General features: G+C 35.4%; 1 protein-coding gene across 2 annotated transcripts in view; it reads right to left on the bottom strand.

Annotated features, from left to right (window-relative positions):
• LOC110022926 (BTB/POZ and MATH domain-containing protein 3-like) overlaps window positions 1-19,292 on the bottom strand; it is a 42,125-nt gene that overhangs the window by 4,689 nt on the left and 18,144 nt on the right. For both annotated transcript variants that reach the window (XM_020722088.1, XM_020722087.1), the window contains exon 3: window positions 17,770-18,043. In XM_020722088.1, coding sequence (XP_020577747.1) covers window positions 17,770-18,043 — 274 coding nt within the window. The remainder of the gene's footprint in view (window positions 1-17,769; window positions 18,044-19,292) is intronic.

Here is a 19,292-nt window from a genome sequence, read left to right as displayed (position 1 = left end):
ACCACCTAAAATTCATTGGGGTCACGGATACAACTATAATTTTTTATAATAAAGAGACAAGGAACATCTTTGCAACATAAGAAAAATTAGGATGACCATAATAGAAATTGGCTTTCAACAGAATAAGACATAACAAATTCAAGAATATGGGAAGAAGATGGTGAAGAAGATGGTGAAGAAGACACTTGTGTTAAGAGAATAACTTTTGTTGAGTAGATATAAACCTTGATGTAATTTAGCACTGTCGATTACCTTCCTAAAATCCGCCACCTAGAATTCACAAGTGTTAGAATATAATTTAGTAATATAGCTCAAGTCATGAGTAAGTTTGCTGATTGATAATAAGTTGCAATCTAATTGGAGAACATATAACACAGAAGAAAGCTGAATATCTTTAGAAACTTTCATTTCTCATTCCCCAACGATCATGGAGTGGGATCTAAGCAAGTCTGACAAATTAATAGTTGGTGAACTTTTGCTAGTTCTTGAGAGCATTTATATCAGAAGCACCTAAATTTATTATCCAAGGTTGAATTCTTCCAATGTCAATCAGCTAAGAGGACATATTCAATGGTGTATCATCAAGTTGTAGGAAATTCATTTGTGCTCGAAAGATTCAACACCTCCAACTATTCCTTGGTGAAAGAATTAAGGTTGGACAACCATCTCGAAGAGATAGGATCACGGGCCTTGTTGTCTTGGTTTTTCCTCTCTTGCTCAGGTTTCCATTCTACAGGTTTTCCACATAGTCTCTAACACTTGTCCTTTGTATAATAAAATTTGTTGCAATATTCACACAAGGGACGATTAACCTCCAAAGTGGAACTCGACAACTTCGTACCGTGCTTGGTCATAAATTCTATGTATATTTAGGGATGCATCTTGTTGCAAGGAAGTTGTTCACAGTTGATATAGGAAGAAAGGCCCGACGAGTGGCTGCTTTAGAAAAGGAGCAATTGTTGCGATTGCGGCAAAAGAGGTATGGCAACTGCTGCTGCTGTGGCGACTGCTGTTGCTGAGAAAAAGGTCTGGTGACAATAGTGTGAAATCCAGTTACAAGGGAGAAGAAACAAAAAAGCCTAAGAAAATGATGCTGGAATCGGTAGTAGAACAGAAGAGAAATGAAGCAAGGAGTCGAGAAGAGGAAGCGAACAATAGAAAAGCTGAAAAGAGGAAATCCGCTCTATAAATCGAGTGTGAGATGGGAGCTCTCGAGCGTGTGGTAAGAAAACAAGGGGAGCGTGAGACAGAAAAATCAGAGGAGAACGAGAAGAACGACTCACCCAGTGCATCATTTCCCTCCACTACTTATAGTTGAACCGAAGGGATGACAGCTCGAGCAGGCCCTATCGAGTGATGCGAGCAACTAGTGATAGAAGGAGAAGGGAAATCGGGTATTTTTTCCCACATCGACGCAAGTTCTCGGGCGTGAGACACTCGGTGCAGCCTCCATGCCTTACCCAAGCAATTTGGAGGAGGAAGAGGATCTCTGTGGCTTGTAGAGGAAGGAGGCCCTGACATGAAGCTCACAGAGAGAGAGGAGGAGAAGCCTTGCTCGCTCGACCAAAAGCTTGGAGAGAAAAAAAAGTGTCGCAAAATCCTTCTGCGTGCGTAAGGGAGGTGTACAAAGGGGAGGAAGACAAGGTTTATAACTTCATATAAAATTAAAGCATTATATATATATATATATATATAGAGAGAGAGAGATATATAAAGTAAAAGATACAGATATGTTGTATGAGTGAGCCCAAAAGAAGACACCCAATCCACACGGTACAACGCACACAAAAATCCCAAAAATAGAAAATATACATATAATTAGCGACTGCCCAATTTAGCCTTGTCTCTACCTTTAGTTCTCGGAAGGGAGACAGCTAATAAGTTGGTGAGATGCGTGTCATTACCCAAAATAACCAAAATATCATTCATTAGATTCCCGAGCTCAAGTAGGCCTTCATTATTTTCTTTATCGTAGATGTGTAAACATGTCATTCCTCATTCGAAGATTGACTCTCTTGCTCGTTCGGATGAGGTAGTAGAACCGTAGTAGAAAGATTGCCAACCATTGTAACCACAATAAATTCTAGTGTATGTGAAGTATGAGTTGTCGCCTCTGCACTGTTGACCTCATTTTGAGGTCGTTTCTCCTCTCCTTAGATCCTAGGATCTAGCTCTAAGGTTTTCTATCGATTATCTTAGAGGACTAGAGCTGAGACTTACCCCTTTTAGAAATTTGAACCACTTCCTTATTCTCTTGTGGTGTCTCGCATGGGTGATCTCAAACCATCATCATTTGGTCGAGTGGTTAAGGACCACCATGTGGAGACTCAGAGAGAAGTTCACAATAGGATCTCAAGCCCTAGGGAAACCCTTTTATGACTTTATCAACACACTCACACACACAAAATACACAAAATCTACTAAGTTGCACAAAGTCAGACTAAAATTGAATTTAAACATAAGGGAAAATGTGAACTTGTCTGAAGGACATCTGATGACGAAACAGACTACGCCGGTGCATCCGGAGCATCAATTTTACCCAAAGAGGATACCCACTTTGTTAAGGCTCCGAGCACGAATAAATTGCACGTTAATTAATATACATAAATAATATAATATAATATAATAAAACAAAATAATAAAAATAAAAAGAAATCCTTATTTTAAACCTTATTTCACCAAAACCGTGCACACAGCTACCTTCACTTCTTTACAGTCGCGGCCCAAGCGGAGCCGCAGCTCTCCCGCGTCTCCTCTGCCATTTGCGAATAGGCTCGCACTCTCCTTCCCGAGCTTGATCCATCGTCTGCTCGTTTTGTTGCGCACAAGATGGCTTGCCCTCCTCTTCTCCCACTCGCGGCTCGCCTTCTCGATCCCCGCACGACCGAGCAGCTCCCCCACTCATGAGCCTGCCTCGTGTCCGACACTTCTTCTCGTTGCCGCTTCTCTCCCTCCCTAAATGCTCCTGTTACCTGATTCGACCACCTTAAGGCTGGAAGGTGGTGGTGGCTTCCTTTCTTACCTATAAAATCCCTACCTAGGGTTAGGATTTTTGGTGGTTAAAAATTGAGAGAGGAAGTGCTGCCAAAATTTTGTCTCGCTTGATATACTTAATAGTTTGCTCTGTATTCTTGTTTGATTCTTCGGTCTTCTTGCTGGGCGGCTCGATTTATTCTTGTGTAACCACATATTTGGCTACCAAGGTATTATTTTCTTGCTACAGTTGCTGGAGATTCTTATTTTACTACTTATATGGAAGTTCTATCATGAAATTTAGTCTAGTTGTTGTGAATTCATGCTGCGATTCATATAAGCTTGAGTATACATTTAAATGAAGGCTTAAAAAGTTTTTTTTTCTGCTTTCTTAATACATTTATATTCTGAGGCTAATTATTTCCCCCAGCACTTTTTTTTCAGCCTCTTATGACATTATTGTTTTAAAAGTTGGAATTGAACACATGTGGCTTTAGAATCGGAGGTTAGATTAAAGACAACTTTGTGAGAAATGACATACCTTTCTTCTTTAATCTATTAGTTTCATTTTGGATGCTTAAAACATGCATCTTTGCAAAGTACATGTGCATGAATGTGTTACTCTTGTTCCAATAAATCCTAAATACGTGGTTCATTTGCTAAATTTGAAGGCTTTAGATTTTCTATTTGAAAATTTTGGAGAGTCTCAAAGCTTTACATTTGCAAAATCTGAAATTTTTCATGTCCTATTTGAAAAGTTTGGAGAAATGCGGTGCTTTATTTATTTTTTTTATAAAATCTGAAGGCTTTAGATGTTCTATTTGGAAAATTTGGAGAATCTCAAAGTTTTACAATTGCAAAATCTGAAATTTGGAAAGTTTAGTCTCTTAAATATGAAATGTTGAGCATGCGTGGTATGGTGGTGGCCATTTTTCACTTGTTTGCTTTTCCTTTCTTAAGTTATGGAAGAGACACCTATGAAATGCTACTTGATATCTACTATTGTTGGCCTGGAATAAGTTCAGAAGCTTTTCTTCGCTCCCCATCTTGCTGATTTTTAGAAGAAATACAAGCTTTCTTTTTGGAGGGGTTCGAAGGCCATCAAATTCCTATTTGTTTGCATATTTGACATCAAAGCTTTAACTTTTATACTTATGAGAAACAAATTCTCATTTCTTCTACTGGCGTCTTGTCCTTGTGTGCATTAGTTGCAAGTTGTAGTTTAGTGGCTACAGTTTGATATGGGCATGTTTTTTTATTATAAAGTTTGATGCAAAAGATAAAGCAATAGTGAGACAAACCTGTGAGATTTATCTTAGGGAAATTTACATGCATACCACCCAGTTCTTTTATATTACATATCTAACACCAAAATTTCAATTCTCACATGTGTTATTTTACCTATGCATGCAATCATGTTATGTCTTTTGGATTATAAAAAATGTTAGATAACTCTTTTGCAAAATCTAAAATATTTGAGTGGCGTATTTGCAAAATTTGAAATACATGGGAGGTTTATTTGCAAAATTTGAAAATTTTGGGTGGCGTATTTGCAAAATCTGAAATATTTGGGTGACACATTTGCAAAATCTAAAGCATTTGAGTGACAACATCTGAAACATTTTGGTGGCACACTTGCAAAATCTAAAATCTTTGGTAGATTTCTTTTTCTCTATACTTGTTCCTTAGTTGAATAATTTTAAAGTATGATTAAGGCCACATTCTAATTTACATTTTGACAAGCTTGAAAAGTTGTGATGCCTCGCTTTTACAAAAAACTGAAAGTTACATGCTACATTTGCAAAGCTTGGAAAGTTTATAAATGCTATGGTGCTATACTCATGTGAAAATCTGAGATGTTGCATATTATCTTTGCAAAAGGTTTATAACTTTAGTGTTTTACATTTGCAAAATCTGAAACTTCTCATATTCAATTTGAAAGGTTTGGAAGGTGGCAATGTTTTACTTTTGAAAACTTTAAGAGTTTTATTTGAAAAATTAGGAAAGTCTCAATGTTTTATTTTTACAAAACTTAAAAGCTTCAAGTGTTTTATTTGAAAATTTTGGAAGTCTTTCCAAGTCATTATGATTTTTTGGAAGATTTGAAATTCTTTAGAGCTTCTTTTTGAAAATTTGAATTATTTCATTGGGAGAAAACAAAATTTACTTTGTTTTAAATGTCATATTCTTGTTGGCTTGTAAACTTCAAATGCTTTTTTCGAGTCTAATTTCCTTGATGTTTTTAAGAGTTGATTTGATTATTTGTTTTTGAAAGAATTTAAACGTCTTTAAACCGATTCACTTGTGGTTTTGTCCCTTGCTTAGCTGATTTGTTTTTTTAGAAGTGGGACAGCCTCCCTTTTCCGTTGATTTGTTTTTGTTACTACGGTTAAATTAAAAATGAGAATTTCTGATTTAGTTATTTTCAAGATTGATTCACTCCTTAAAAAAAAAGGGAAGGAAATTAAAAATAAAAAAATGATAATTAGCCTGCTGAGATGATTGAAACCCAAGGGAAAATAGGGTGACAAATCATTCATCATTCTTCAACATAAGAATAATAAAATTGTAATTGTTAGAATTGTTGAAGATTTGGAGAAAGTAATAGCTTAAATGATTTAAGAGTTAGAAACATAAATTAAGAGATCAGTAAGCTATCAATTATGACCCCTAAGCATTGGATAGACTTGAGTCCAATTGTTTTAATTATAATTGAAACACATTTTACGAACTTTTTTGTCAAAATTATAGGTTTACCCCTTAGGACTTATGAGTCTGATAGTGAGCTAAGTTTGATCTAAAGATGTTTGAGGATTAGTTGGAAAACACTTAATTGAATACAAATATTTTAAAATATTTCAAGCTCAAGTTAAAGTGTAGGCTTCCTAGATTTTAGGAGCACACCTTAGGTGAGAATTCATCTACCTAATTTTCAAACGGACACTGAAGCTAGACACATGACCCAAGTTTATAAGTTAGTTAAAACAATAGACAGTATATGCACCAGACTGTGGTTCATGATTGATTTAATTAAATCAAATGATGAAATTCTCTTCATAATTTGACCTAAAATGAAACTCAATGCTCCAGGATTTGAACTTGAATCTTACACTCAAATCTTCCTGGCAATTGGGAACATTCCTAATGTCACATATAAATCACCCACCCTTGGTCATTTATATGTGACGTGTTTTGTTTTATTTGTTTCTCTTTTCCCTACGATTTGTTTCGAGTTTCTATGGGTCGATTTCAATTTTCCTCAGGGTTCTTCATGTGCTACTCCGTCATTTATTTTGTTATACATAAACACATGTTTGTACTGCTAACTGAATTTCTCTATTATACTGTTACTTGCGACGCTGATCCCATTTACAGGTACAGCAATAACAAGAAACTCAGGTACCCAAAGTTTACAGTACATTTATAACACTTTACTGCATTTCTTTATACAACTTTTATTTACCGCATCTTATACTGTTTTCATTTACTGAACTTCCTTATAGCATAGTTAGTTTATGCATTCTTTAAATTAACTACAAAACATTTTGAATATAGTCTGGTTTAAGAGGTATATATAGTGGTAAGTCACAAAATAACAATATTGCACGCTCATATATTAATCACTAAACCTGAAACTATTACTACATGGAACATGAAGCAACTCTTCGTGGGCAGCACTACCGTGACATAGCGAACGAAGGATGATGATTTGCAACATCAAAATAAGTTCACATCAGCTAAACCTTTCTGTATAATAAATAACATAACCAATAGGACTTCGAGGTAGTTTTCTTAGCACAACATAAATCTTCACTTTCTCTTTAAGCTTTTGTACAACTCTATTCTGCAATTATAAGTCCTAACACTTTTTAGGATTTCTAGGTTGTCGTACGGTACGGTGTAAATTCTCCTGTCTTTCAAGGCTATCTGCATGATCGGATATCGTGCGAATGTAAATCCAAAATTCTAAAATAAATTGCAGGGTTAAACATTAAATAACATCATTTTAAAGACATAAAGCCAAACAATTGGGAGGTCACCGGAGTTTTTCTCGGATTCGTAATATCTCATACTCTTCATTTATTTGGATTCCTTAAAATAACTGTTTCTACTTGAGTCACTCCCAATTTGACTTTCCCGTGTCCAATCTTGGAAACCTAAACTTTAAAATCTTGAAGGCAGAAACACTTATTTTAATCGAGAGTCTTCTTAAGTGACCCCGGTCATTTAAGATGTAATATACTAAAGGGGTTTGTCTCTATAACGAACTTGGAACACAGGTAAAATAAACTACATCTAATCCTTATATTAGATAGGAGAACTTATCGGCCTCATATAAAATATTTCGCAGACCAAACAGATGTCACAATTCTTAGGTTTGGGTGGTTAAGTCTACTACAAGTGATATATTTATTTTTCAGGATAGTGTATTATATGTGGTATCGCGCTCAACCGTCCAAACTATTCAATATGTGAGACTCGTTTGGTCTCATCTATTTTCAAAATTAAAGTATTATTTTCAAAAATCAAAAATCAAAAATCACATATTTACATTAAAACTATTTTCATATTTACAAAAATCATTCTTTCTAAAATAAATGGTCGACATGCACCGGATACTTCCTGAATATGAGGAGCTGCAAAGCTCTCCTGATAATCGGTCTGAACACAATCCTTTATAGGTAAGGATCCTTCACCAATGCTATCAATAAGGTTTGAAGGTGTAGATTGCCCAGCAGAGCCATCTGGCATCACATCGCAGAAAGAAAACAGTATTGGCAAGGGGGATCCACAGGGGCAATTAAATCAGACACCAAATCTTGTCTAGTGATAATTTCCTCAACAAGTTGAGCAGATTTGTCCAGAGCTGTAGGGTTAGACCCATCCTTATTTACTTGAGCTTTAAATTTCAAATTATGATGGAGTCTGTGACATTTATCAAAGGTATGTCCAAACATCTTACAGTGAGTACAATAAAAAGATTTATTTTCCATGATAATTTGTTGTCAATAACCATTATGATTTGTGCTCCAGACTTCAGTAACATCAAAAGCCAATTTCAAATGCAGGGTATGACGGAGCAGAAACATTCATCAAATCATTTTCATACAAAATTTCTTTTCCTTTTACCAACGAAACAACTGATATTGCGAGGGTGGAACTGATCTTCACCTTCTTGAGGGAAGGGAAATCATGTCACCATTTAAGTTGAACCTAGAGGACGATTTCTAAACATCTGAAACAACTATTTTCGTTATCACATGAGATGCTTTTCCAAGTAATACTTCAAATCCCTCGAATCTGAACCCAAAACGAATCATAGAAGCCTTATCGGTAGCCAGTAGGCATGTTGAACAGAAGAGTTAAATTTGGCGATGACATTACTCCTGTCAATTGTAGATTTTCGAGAGTCTGTAACGTTCAAGACCTTGCAATTTCAACATAGAAGCGGAAATTAGCACAATTGCCTAGTAAACTAGATATGTTTTTGAAGTTTTGATTTTAATTTGAATTCATTTCTGTGTTGTTGTCTTTTATCAAAAATTTTCTTCTCTTTTCTTTTTTTTTAAAGAATAAATGTCTTGTTTTGGTATTGGGTTTTGAAGTTTCAACATTGCCGAGGAAAGTTAAAAAAGAATTTGATGTAACTTGTAAAAAAGACAAGCAAATTTCAAAAGAGAAGTGAAATGATTACGAGGCATAGGAGCCAGCCCAAAATAGGAAATGATCTATTCCACATTATACCCACTCCGACCTTAACACATCACACCTATTAGGGGTCCACCCCACTAAATCCTAGAGATTCTTGAACCTCTTCTGCTTAAGGATGGTTAAGCAGACAGTCTTGGAATCCAAGAGGAGTTGACAATACTGACTTGAGGAATAAATGAGCACAGTAAGTCGATAGAAGAATGGTAGTCTAGCCCATGAGTGACATGGACACACCACCGATGTATGAAGAAAAAACCACTTGATCAAAGATGAAGGGAGAAACTAGTCGCCAGAATTTGTCGACCGTTTTAATTTTCTAGTTTTGGTTTTGGAAAAAAGATAATTTTGTAGATATGAAAATAGTTTAAATATAAATATTTGATTTTGATTTTTGAAAGTAATATTTTTAATTTTTGAAAAGAGATGAGACCAAATGAGTCTCACATATTGGATAATTTGAATGACTGAGCACAATACCACAAGTAACATACTTATCCCGAAGAATAAACATAACACTTGTAGTAGGCTCAATCACCTAAACTAAAGAATTTGTGACATTCATTTAGTCTTCGAAATATTTTTATATGAGGCCAACAAGTTCTCATTACCTAATATAAAAATTAGATAGAGTTTATTTTACCTGAGTTTTAAATTCCCTATAGAGACAAACTCTTATAATTAATTACATCTTAAATGACCGGGGTCACTTAAGAAAACTCTCGATTAAGATCAGTGATTCTGCCTTCAAGATTTCAAAGTTTAGGTTTTCACGATTGGACATGGGAAAATCAAATGGGAGTGGCTCAAATAGGAACAGTTATTTTAAGGAATCCAAAGGAATGAAGAGTAGAGAATATCACAGATTCAGGGAAAACCCTAGTGATTTCCCAACTATCATATTGTACTCGAGGGACATCGCTATCGGTTACTCGGATGTATAGAACCCGTCACTCAACTAGAAGGATGTCCTATTAAACCTAACTTAAGAGGGTACTCCTTAGCCCGGTACTGATAATCAACAAGTGGACAACCAAGTTGTAACACATTTAAAATTTATATTTTAGCACGCACATGGATTTCAGGCATACAAAAAGGAAGTTGTATCAATTTCATAGTGAAAATATTTTTATAAATATTGTATCTGTTCTTATCATCTTTTTGAAAAGTATAATTGTCCACGAGACGATCACGTCGTCGGGCATAGGACCGCCAACAACCTAAGAAGGTACGGGTCCCCCGCTAGTCTTGTGTCGGTAAATGATATTGTCATCGTATAGTTTATCAGATCCCATAATAGGGTCCTGATATCGTAGGATGAAATATCATTTTGCTCTACCACCGGCATGCCTTTGTCATCATCGTCCTAAGCCTCAAAACAAAACCGACTTCCTTGCGACCTTGTTTGATGGTTTCATATATAACAAAAGACTATATATGAGCACTTATGTGTCAGACATAAGCACAGAAAACTGAACCAATAAGCAAGGAAAAAATGAATAAAAATGGTGATGAGAGAGGAGGAATTGATCCACCCAAAAGACCGAAAGGATAAAGAGTAAAGCAACCCTCAAAACTGTGACAAAAAGATCTGAACAAAACCCTCAAAACTGTGACAAAAAGATCTGAAAAAGAGAGCCCAAGATCCTTGAATCAATCCAGGGGATATCATTTTCTCAAAAAAAAAAATTATAATTGGATCACCCCAAGAAGGGTATCCTCTCCAAATTTTTGTTTTGAACAGGTTGAAACAGGCCCAAAATTAATGTAATAACTGTACCCATGGCTCCGCCACCATATGCACTCACACACCCAAGCTTGAACCCAAATACAGTATTTATGTTCTCCAATCTTTAATGTTGAATCTCCAAACACTTTTTCCAAACAACAATTTCATAAGCTTTCAAATCCTTTCATAAATCCAACTTATATCAACTTCATGATCCCCCAAAATAAAGCTATAAAAGCCTTTCATATTTCACAAAATAAAGGAGAATAATCCATCAGGGACAATTTTCTAAATCTTCAAAAACTAGGCCAATATCAAAATCCATTGAATTACACCCCTTGTTAAAAGCTTTTGCACAATTGTATAAATGTAACACCAATTTAGAAAATATAGAAGTGCCCACGGCCGAGGCAAAATGAACATGAATAATCCTCAACAAGCTCACGGGTAAAAGCAAGAAAGAGAATAAGAGCTCACAGGAAAGGCCAAAAAAAGGGACAACTTCACAGCAAAGGGAAAGTCTCACGGCCAGGGGCACCCGAACCAACCATATCACAAACCAAGGAACCACCACAGTAAGACTCACAACCAGAGGCAGTGAGGAGAAAACCAAGCCCCAAACCAACCACATCCAACATAAAAGAGCTACAGGTGAAGGCTCACGGCCAGGGGGAGCAGAGAACAGCCAAACAGGACAAAAAGAAACCACTTAGGATGCTCATGGGTAGGGGCAGCAAACCAAAAAAAACACTAAACCAGCTTCACAGCAAAGGGAAAGCCACCACAAATATCACCATTGTATTCCTGTGATATACATAAAAGAGTGAATGGGCAAACTCGCATAAACAATCTAGATTGAAACCATTATATTGAGCTAGACATGATAGTGAAATGATTCATTTATATCAAAAATTCCCACATAGAAGTAGGTATTGAAATCATGAATTTTAGGATGACAAACTTGATTACCAATAAAAAAAACTCATGAGGAACGTTATATGAAAAGCCTCCAACCCAAACCGTGCCCAGCAAAGGGGCAAACCGAGCCCACCAAAGGACTAAAACAAAAAGGGATTCCAGCCAAAATACAAACCCAAAAGAAGCCAAACCGTGCCCACCAAAGGGGCAAACCGAGCCCACCAAAGGGGGCAAACCGAGCCCAGCACAGGGGCAAAACAAAAAAAAAAGAATAACTCCAGCTATAATTCAATTCCAAAAGAGCTAGAACCGAACCCAACCAAATGGGAGAGCAGAGAAAATGTATCCAGCATGAATCCATTTCAAAAAGATCAAAGACCGAACCCAACAAAAAGGGAAAACAGAGAATAGTTTCCAACATTCATTCATTCCAAAAGAACCAAAAAACCGAGCCCACCGAATAGACCAAAACGAGGTAAAATTTCAAGCATTTATTTGGACAAAAATAACAATAATAAAAAATAACAATAATAAAAAGCATCAACATTTTATTTTTAACATGAATTATAGATGAGCAAATAGCATTTCAGAGTTCATATTCATGCCTTTCCCATGTATTTCGAGCAGAAAAAGAAATGCAAGCAATCCTTTCCCCTAAAAATCATTCTTCCTTTAACAATAAATTGATTCAGCAAAGACAAACGAAAGAAGGCTACAGCTTTCAGCTTACAGGTATAGAAATAATGGAAGTGTAAGAAGAAGATTTGCATGTGAAAATGGATCTAAACATGTTTTCCCTAAAATGTTATTTCAACTAATCAGCATAAAGCTTCTAAATCATATCCAATAAAAGTATTAAAGGCTCAATCTTTGATATCAATACCATTACAAAATACCAGTTAAGACAAAACAAAGCCTCATGTATGCATTCCCTATTTTAACATTTCCAACATGTGTTGAGCAAAGCAACAGAATAGAGAAAAAAAGGAAGAAGTACCTTGCTTGAGATTTCTTAAAAAAAACACAGAAAAAGGGCATTAAACTTCCAAACACCCAACACACAATGACTTAGCCGAGAAAGAACTTCAGCAGAGCCTCTTTTCCTAAAAGCTTCGAGAAACAGTAACCAACGAGCACTTCAAACTCCTAGCACACAAGAACCTAGCCAAGAGGGAATTTCGACAGAGCCTCTCCTCTTAAAGTCTCCAGCAGCAAAAAAATCAAGCCCTCTTTTCAAAAAACTCAGCCTCTCCTCTCAAAAAAATTTCAACAACCCAACACAGTGCTCTGGGAAGCTTTTTTATATGCAGAATTAAGAGGGAATAGCCACATCTATCACCATTTTTGTGGTCGAATCAAGTGTTTTTGTGGTCGACGAATCAAGTGACGAGGAAAGAATCGCTACAATAAAAACGGAGACGATAACACCTCGAGAATGAGAAGGGTCGGCCAGCCCGACCCTTGCAATTGGAGAACCGAAAGGTCAAGCGGCCACGCAAAGAAAGAGAAGAGTCGAGAGGAGGAGGATCGCCGCGTGGATGAGCCATGGAATCTAGGGCATGCACGGGGACGAGCCAAGCGGCTGTTAGAGCCGCAGGATGGGTCAAATGGGGAATTAAGTGTGTGGATAAGGGATAAATAGGGTTTAAGATAAAAAAAAGTTTATTGTAAATAATGATATAAATATAAAAATATTTAATATTTCAAGAATAAGATTTGATTCGTACATTTTCATTTGTGCGTCAGATTCTAGAAAATTAAATGTCATTTTTAGGTAATTTTGACGTTTCAGACATGTTAGTGTGGTTTGTTTCGTCGTCGGAGGTCGTTTTTGACAAATTCATCGATTTGCGTGAAATTTGCTCGTGCGCGGAATTATGGCAATATGGGTGTCTTTTTAGCTCAAATTGATGTCCCGGACGCGTTGGCGCAGTCCATTTTGTCGTCGAAGATCGTCCGACGAAGTTCACATTTTCACTCATCCTTTATGTTCAATTTTAGTCCAATCTTGTGCAACTTAGTGAATTTTGTGTATTTTGTCTGTGTGTGTGTGATGATAAAGTCCTGAAGAGGTTTTTCTAGGGCTTGAGATCCTATTGGGAACTTCTCCCTGAGTCTCCACATGATAGTCCTTAACCGCTCGATCATACGATAATGGTTTTGAGATCATCAATATGGGACATCACAAAAGAAATAGGAGGTGACTGGAATTTTAAGGGGATGAATTCTAATACTAGTTTTCTAAGATAGTCAATAGGAAACCCTAGAGCTAGATCCTAGGATCCTAAGGAAAAGAGTAATGACCTCAAAATGAGGTCAACAACCGCTTGATTAACTTCATTGACTTGCCTGCAATGTTAATATATTTTTTAGAGAAAATCTGAGCGTAGTTTTCAGCCACGGTTAACTGAATCAACACATGTCTCCCATAAAAAAATCTCACTTTCCACTTGCCTACAAATTTGAGATCGTCAAAACAATTTCTGATAACTTCCATAAGCGGGTGCCCCCACTGAAATTTTTCAATAAGAGCTAACTTACATTTCTTAGTCGGTTGAAATTTTTAAATCAGAAAAAAAAAATTTTGTTTTCCCACATTTCCTACTTATCTTTCTAAGAAAAGGGCAGTCACCTGTACCATCACGACATTTCTTATAGCTTGAGGGGAAGACAGCAGTAGACTCTACTAGATAATTACCCATCACGTGGGCGAAGGAGGCTTTGTCAGGTTCAACAGAAGGAGGAAGCGCCATCAAAGCAGGGAGAACGATGCTCCGATATAAGCGCAGTAGGCGAAACACAAAAATCTCGGCATCGAAACAATCGACGGACGTCGCGGAAGACTCGCGGACCATTCAGCCTGTAGACGATCCCGCAGAGACTCGCACGATGCCGCAGAAAACGAGTCTCAATCGCGAGCCCTTCAGCCTGCCGCACAGACGCACTCTCGCAGAAGCATGCACGATGCCGCAGAAGACGAGCCTCGAGGATGACGCACGAAACAGACGAAAACAACGAAAGATCGAGCACGAGCAGTAGAGCAGAAACCATGGTTCGCCATAATGGCAAAACCTTAGCAGAGCGATATCGAAGAAGACGACACCCATTAATTACATTTATATATACATATATATCTATATATAAAGAAATGGTCAGAGGCTATTATGCGAGCCTCCAACTACCTCTAATGTGTCTAACAATTTAAATACCACCTCCTTAAGGCCAACTGTGTCAGAGGGGATTCGACCCCCGATCTTAGGAGTCTTATACGGTAGATGCCAACCAACATGTCGGGATACGCGTGATTACATAAGAAACTTTAATATTTAAAAAATGAAAAGATATCAGTTTATTAAAATAATAGATGTTATAGACTTTCGATAAATGTTAACGTCAATATCAAATTAATTGACATTGAGGTGAATACTTATGTTCTTATATTATGATGATATTTTGCTTCTTCTAAACTAAATGCATTTATTGATACTATCATTAGCCATATTGAAATTACTGCAAACTTCTGATTTCGAATTTTAGTTAATTTGTTTGTTCATATTGTAGAATGATATGTGTTCACACATGATTATTGAATGATTTGACTGCTATGCAAACAATAAATGAATTATTTTTTTGTTCATATTATAAAAATAATATATAATGATGTTCACATATATGCAAATGAGAAATGAATATTTTTTATTAGAAAGAAATATTTTTATTAGATATTTGTATGTGCATGATTAATTAGAACAAAGTCACCCCTTAATGGTATTAATGAGAAACACTAATGTATTTGTACATGTAAATGAAAAAAGATATTGATATTGAAGTACTTTAAGCGATATAAATTTTTGAACGATATTTTGTTACGGTTGTATAGATATGAAATAATATTTATATGATATTGTTATAGACTATTTAAATAACTTGTTAAATATTTATATTGATTCATATAAAAACATAATTGACATGATTATTATTATTTTTTCTTGTATTGTTGTATTTTAAGAGTATGAATATTCATTTATTTATTTAGCTCATTGTTATTTTAAACTAACTCTTCAGATTAACTAAGTAATTAAAGATGAGCAATGGAAAAAAAAAGTTTATAGAAGACGCAAACAACCAATAAAAAAATAATTTTAATCGTACGCTTTAATTTATTTAGTAACTCTTTCATCTGTTGAATTATAGATTAATATAGAAAATTTAATTCACATCGTCCAACCGTGTGCACCAGCATTGATTAAGTCCAATCTCCGGGTCGGGTCATGACAAAAATGGTATTAGAGGCAACATGTAGGATTAATTAATGAAATCTTGATGAAAAAGCCAATAAGATAATTATAAGAAAAATATTATAAAAATAATTGAAGTTAACTTAAAGTAATAATTATTGTACATTCAGGCACAGTGATATTCGAAATCATAGAAGAAGAGAATCTGAAAGAAAACAAAGAAGCACGACCTACAATAAATGTGAACACGAATTTTCTTGCCCAAATAATGACGACAATGATCCAGCTGATTCAGGAGTCTATATCACAACATATCGAAAGTGATGTTGTCGTTGTATATAAATAGTAGAAGATATTTCAAGATCTGCATCCACCTTTGTTCAAAGAAACTGAAGACCCAACTGAAGCGGAGAATTGACTAATAATGATAGAGAAGATACAAGATAGCAAGACTTGTCTGGATGAAAGAAGAGAATTGTTGGCGACCTTTGAGCTTTATGGAGAAGCTGAAAGATGATGGTGTGGGCAGCATTAGAACAAGTTAGGCAACACACCTAATAAAATGGTCAGTTGGAAGGAGTTCGTGGAGCTATTTAGAGAATAGTTTGTACCCTTATCTGCTCGAAGATAAATGTAGGATAGATTCATCAAGTTGAGGAAATGAGAGAAGATGGTTATGCAGTACGAAACAGAATTCACTGCACTATTGAGATATGTGTCACATTCAATTGTTATTGCAGAAGACAAGTCTACAAATTTTTTTCAGGATTAAAAGATTTCACGAGTGGCTGTTATAAAAGTGTCAGTTGTTGTTGTTGACGCAAGAGAGAGGTCTGGTGGCTGCTGCTGTGGCGATGACTATTGTTGCTGAAAGAAAGGTCTGAAGACAACAGAGTGAACAATAGAGGGCTTGCAGGTGGGGCTTGTAGCAAAAAGAAATTGGGTTACAAGATATATTCAACGACAAACAATGTTACTAGGGAAGGCTTGTAGGAAGAATCCGAAGAGGGGCCTAAAGTCGGGGAATGCTTGTAGGCTGGTTGAAGAGATTTTGACAAGTATTGGTAGAAGTTCCTACTGATGTTGATGTTTTCTTCACAGGTTTGAGATTTCCACTAGAGAGAATCTAGTTAAGTGCTAGGACAAGTTAAAATTTCCACTAGAAAAAACTTTTACCAAGGGAATTGCACCTTCTCTGAAGCACGGGGAAAGATTGCCTGAAAGGGAAGGAGAGTGGCCATTGGGGGTGAAGAGCTCGCGGACAGCTTGTAGGAAGAGGCTTCAACGAAGGAAGGCGAGCCAAGGCTACAACATGGCTTTGATACCACAAGGAAAGGTGGAGAATAACAATAAAATAATTACAACCAGGTAATAACATTGCTTGAGATCTCAACTGTGTAAAATATATTTCAAATTTCAAGGATTAAAGCGATGACACAATAGAAAAGAGGCATTTAGAGTTTTTGTGTTCACTGGAGAAGCCTCCTCACCAAATATCACCCATAAGATGACAAACTAAATGATAAATAATTACTTCACAGTTATATCAATTATTAATTAGTCAATTGATTTCTAATTAAATATTAGGAAAATAATCTAATTAGGATTACATATTCACTAATTAAAACAGTAATACAGCAAAATGAAATAAAGATAACTAGTCTAAATAAGCACCACTTAATGGTTAGTAATAAATTAACTTAATAGCTAGGTTAGTTAAATATTAACAAATGATTAGTTATTTAGCATGATTATGTGGAAATCATTATATTTCTAGGAAGCTCATAGCATTACAAACATATCTCAGCTTTAAACTCACTTCAATATAATTTACTTTCACAGCACATCAGCTTTAAACTCTTGCATAGTGTGTCAAAGCAAACTTGTCAGTACTACGACAGCATCAGACTTTCCACTTAAAACATCATAAAGCTAAACACACTAGCACAAGCCATCTAGCTAAGGTTACTGTTATTCAGATAAAATAGAAGTTAACTATGTTTGGTCATACTTATGAAAAGCATTCTGTAAATGGCTTTGAAGCCTATAAAAAATTAGTTTAAATTAGTTGTAATCACTTTAAAATTTTCAAGTGTTCCAAACTTCCGTTCAATAAAGATCAAGTGGTTAAACCTATAATAAAAAATTATAAGAGAAAAAAGAACGGTGTGTGTCTAAGATATAAGAGAAGACAATACAAACCTTCCAAATTTTCTCTAACTGCGGTAAATTTCAGACAGACAGACTTCAAGTGTGCACAATGATGGTGCTCTGCTAGGGCCATTGTAGAAGCAACAGTATCAGCATTAATTTTTTCACATAATTTTGCTTCACATAATAGCTTTAGCCGCTCAAGTCCATATCTGTCAGCCGCTGCCAATAGATGTTGAACCATATTTGTAGAACACATTGAAATTGAGCCACTCAGTTCAACAACATCAGGGAGCTCATCCGAATACATAAAGATAAGCATGGCCTGACAAAAACGGAAAAAAGAGAAACCCTCAGCCTGTGTGAGTAGTTCTTGAAGAAGATATAATCATATCATAGCATTAAGTATAAAACAATAAAGGCGATAAAGGCATTAAAGGCATTGGCAATTATGATCCAAAGAAAGGCAAAGAAGTCTTATCAACCAGTGCCGTTCATGTATAATCATTGTGTTTAAAAAGATTGCCATGAACTATAAGAGTGCAGAAATATTTTTGCTAGTTTTATACCTGTCATTGCTAGGTCCCAAGCCCCAAATGTAAAAAGTTAAAGGCTGCTTAGGAAATCGACAGCCGGCATAAATTTTTTGTCGAAGATCATAACATGAATCATTTAAATTTGTGTAAATGCTAAGGTGTCTCCTATAAACTACATGATGTATAGCCTGAGTATACTAAAACATGTGCAAGGGGAGCTTCCCTGATGCCCGCATCTCGTGTTAAATAAATAAGAATTCTCACGTTATGGACGAATGCAAACGAAAAAAATTAGTCCATGAACTAAATTAGAATGGAAACTTAGAACAGGTACTCTCACATGTAAATTGATTGAATTAATAAATATTATAGTTTTTAGGAAAAAAAATATCTTATGAATTTAAGAAATTAAATGAGTTGGAGAAAAAACTAAATAGATTAATAGATAAATTTTTTGAACTTTGGTATTCAGGTAAAAGTCATACTAGAAATGGTATAAGTGTAATTATATATAAAAGCTTGAAAGATAATGTTATAAAAATCAATAGAATTGAAGATAAAATTATAATCCTAATATTATAAGTGTTTATGCTCCTCAAATAGGTTTAGATATATGCTTAAAAAGAAATTTAATGACTTGACAAAATTAATATATATGATACAACTTTAAGAAAAAATTTTTCTTTGAGAAGATTTAAATGGACATACTGATAAAGTGATAAAAGATTTTAGGAATATTAGTGACAGCTACAATTTTGAAGTGACTAATGAGGAAGGCAGAGTCATATTGGATTATTTTCTAATTTATAATTTTATTATTGCTAATCCTTTATTCAAGAAAAGAGATGAACATATTATCACTTATAAGAATGAATCTAATAAAACACAAATTAATTATTTTTTAAGAGAAAAAAATCGTCGAGATTGTAAGGTCATTCTAGGTAATAATTTAAGTAGTCAATATCGATTATTAGTTTTGAATTTAAGATGATACTAATTAAGCAAGCTAATATTAACAACGAAGTCTGTCTTAAAATA

Source organism: Phalaenopsis equestris, unplaced genomic scaffold, assembly GCF_001263595.1.
Source record: "Phalaenopsis equestris unplaced genomic scaffold, ASM126359v1 Scaffold000203, whole genome shotgun sequence".
NCBI classification, from domain to species: domain Eukaryota; kingdom Viridiplantae; phylum Streptophyta; class Magnoliopsida; order Asparagales; family Orchidaceae; genus Phalaenopsis; species Phalaenopsis equestris.
This window is presented reverse-complemented; position numbering and strand designations above follow the sequence as displayed.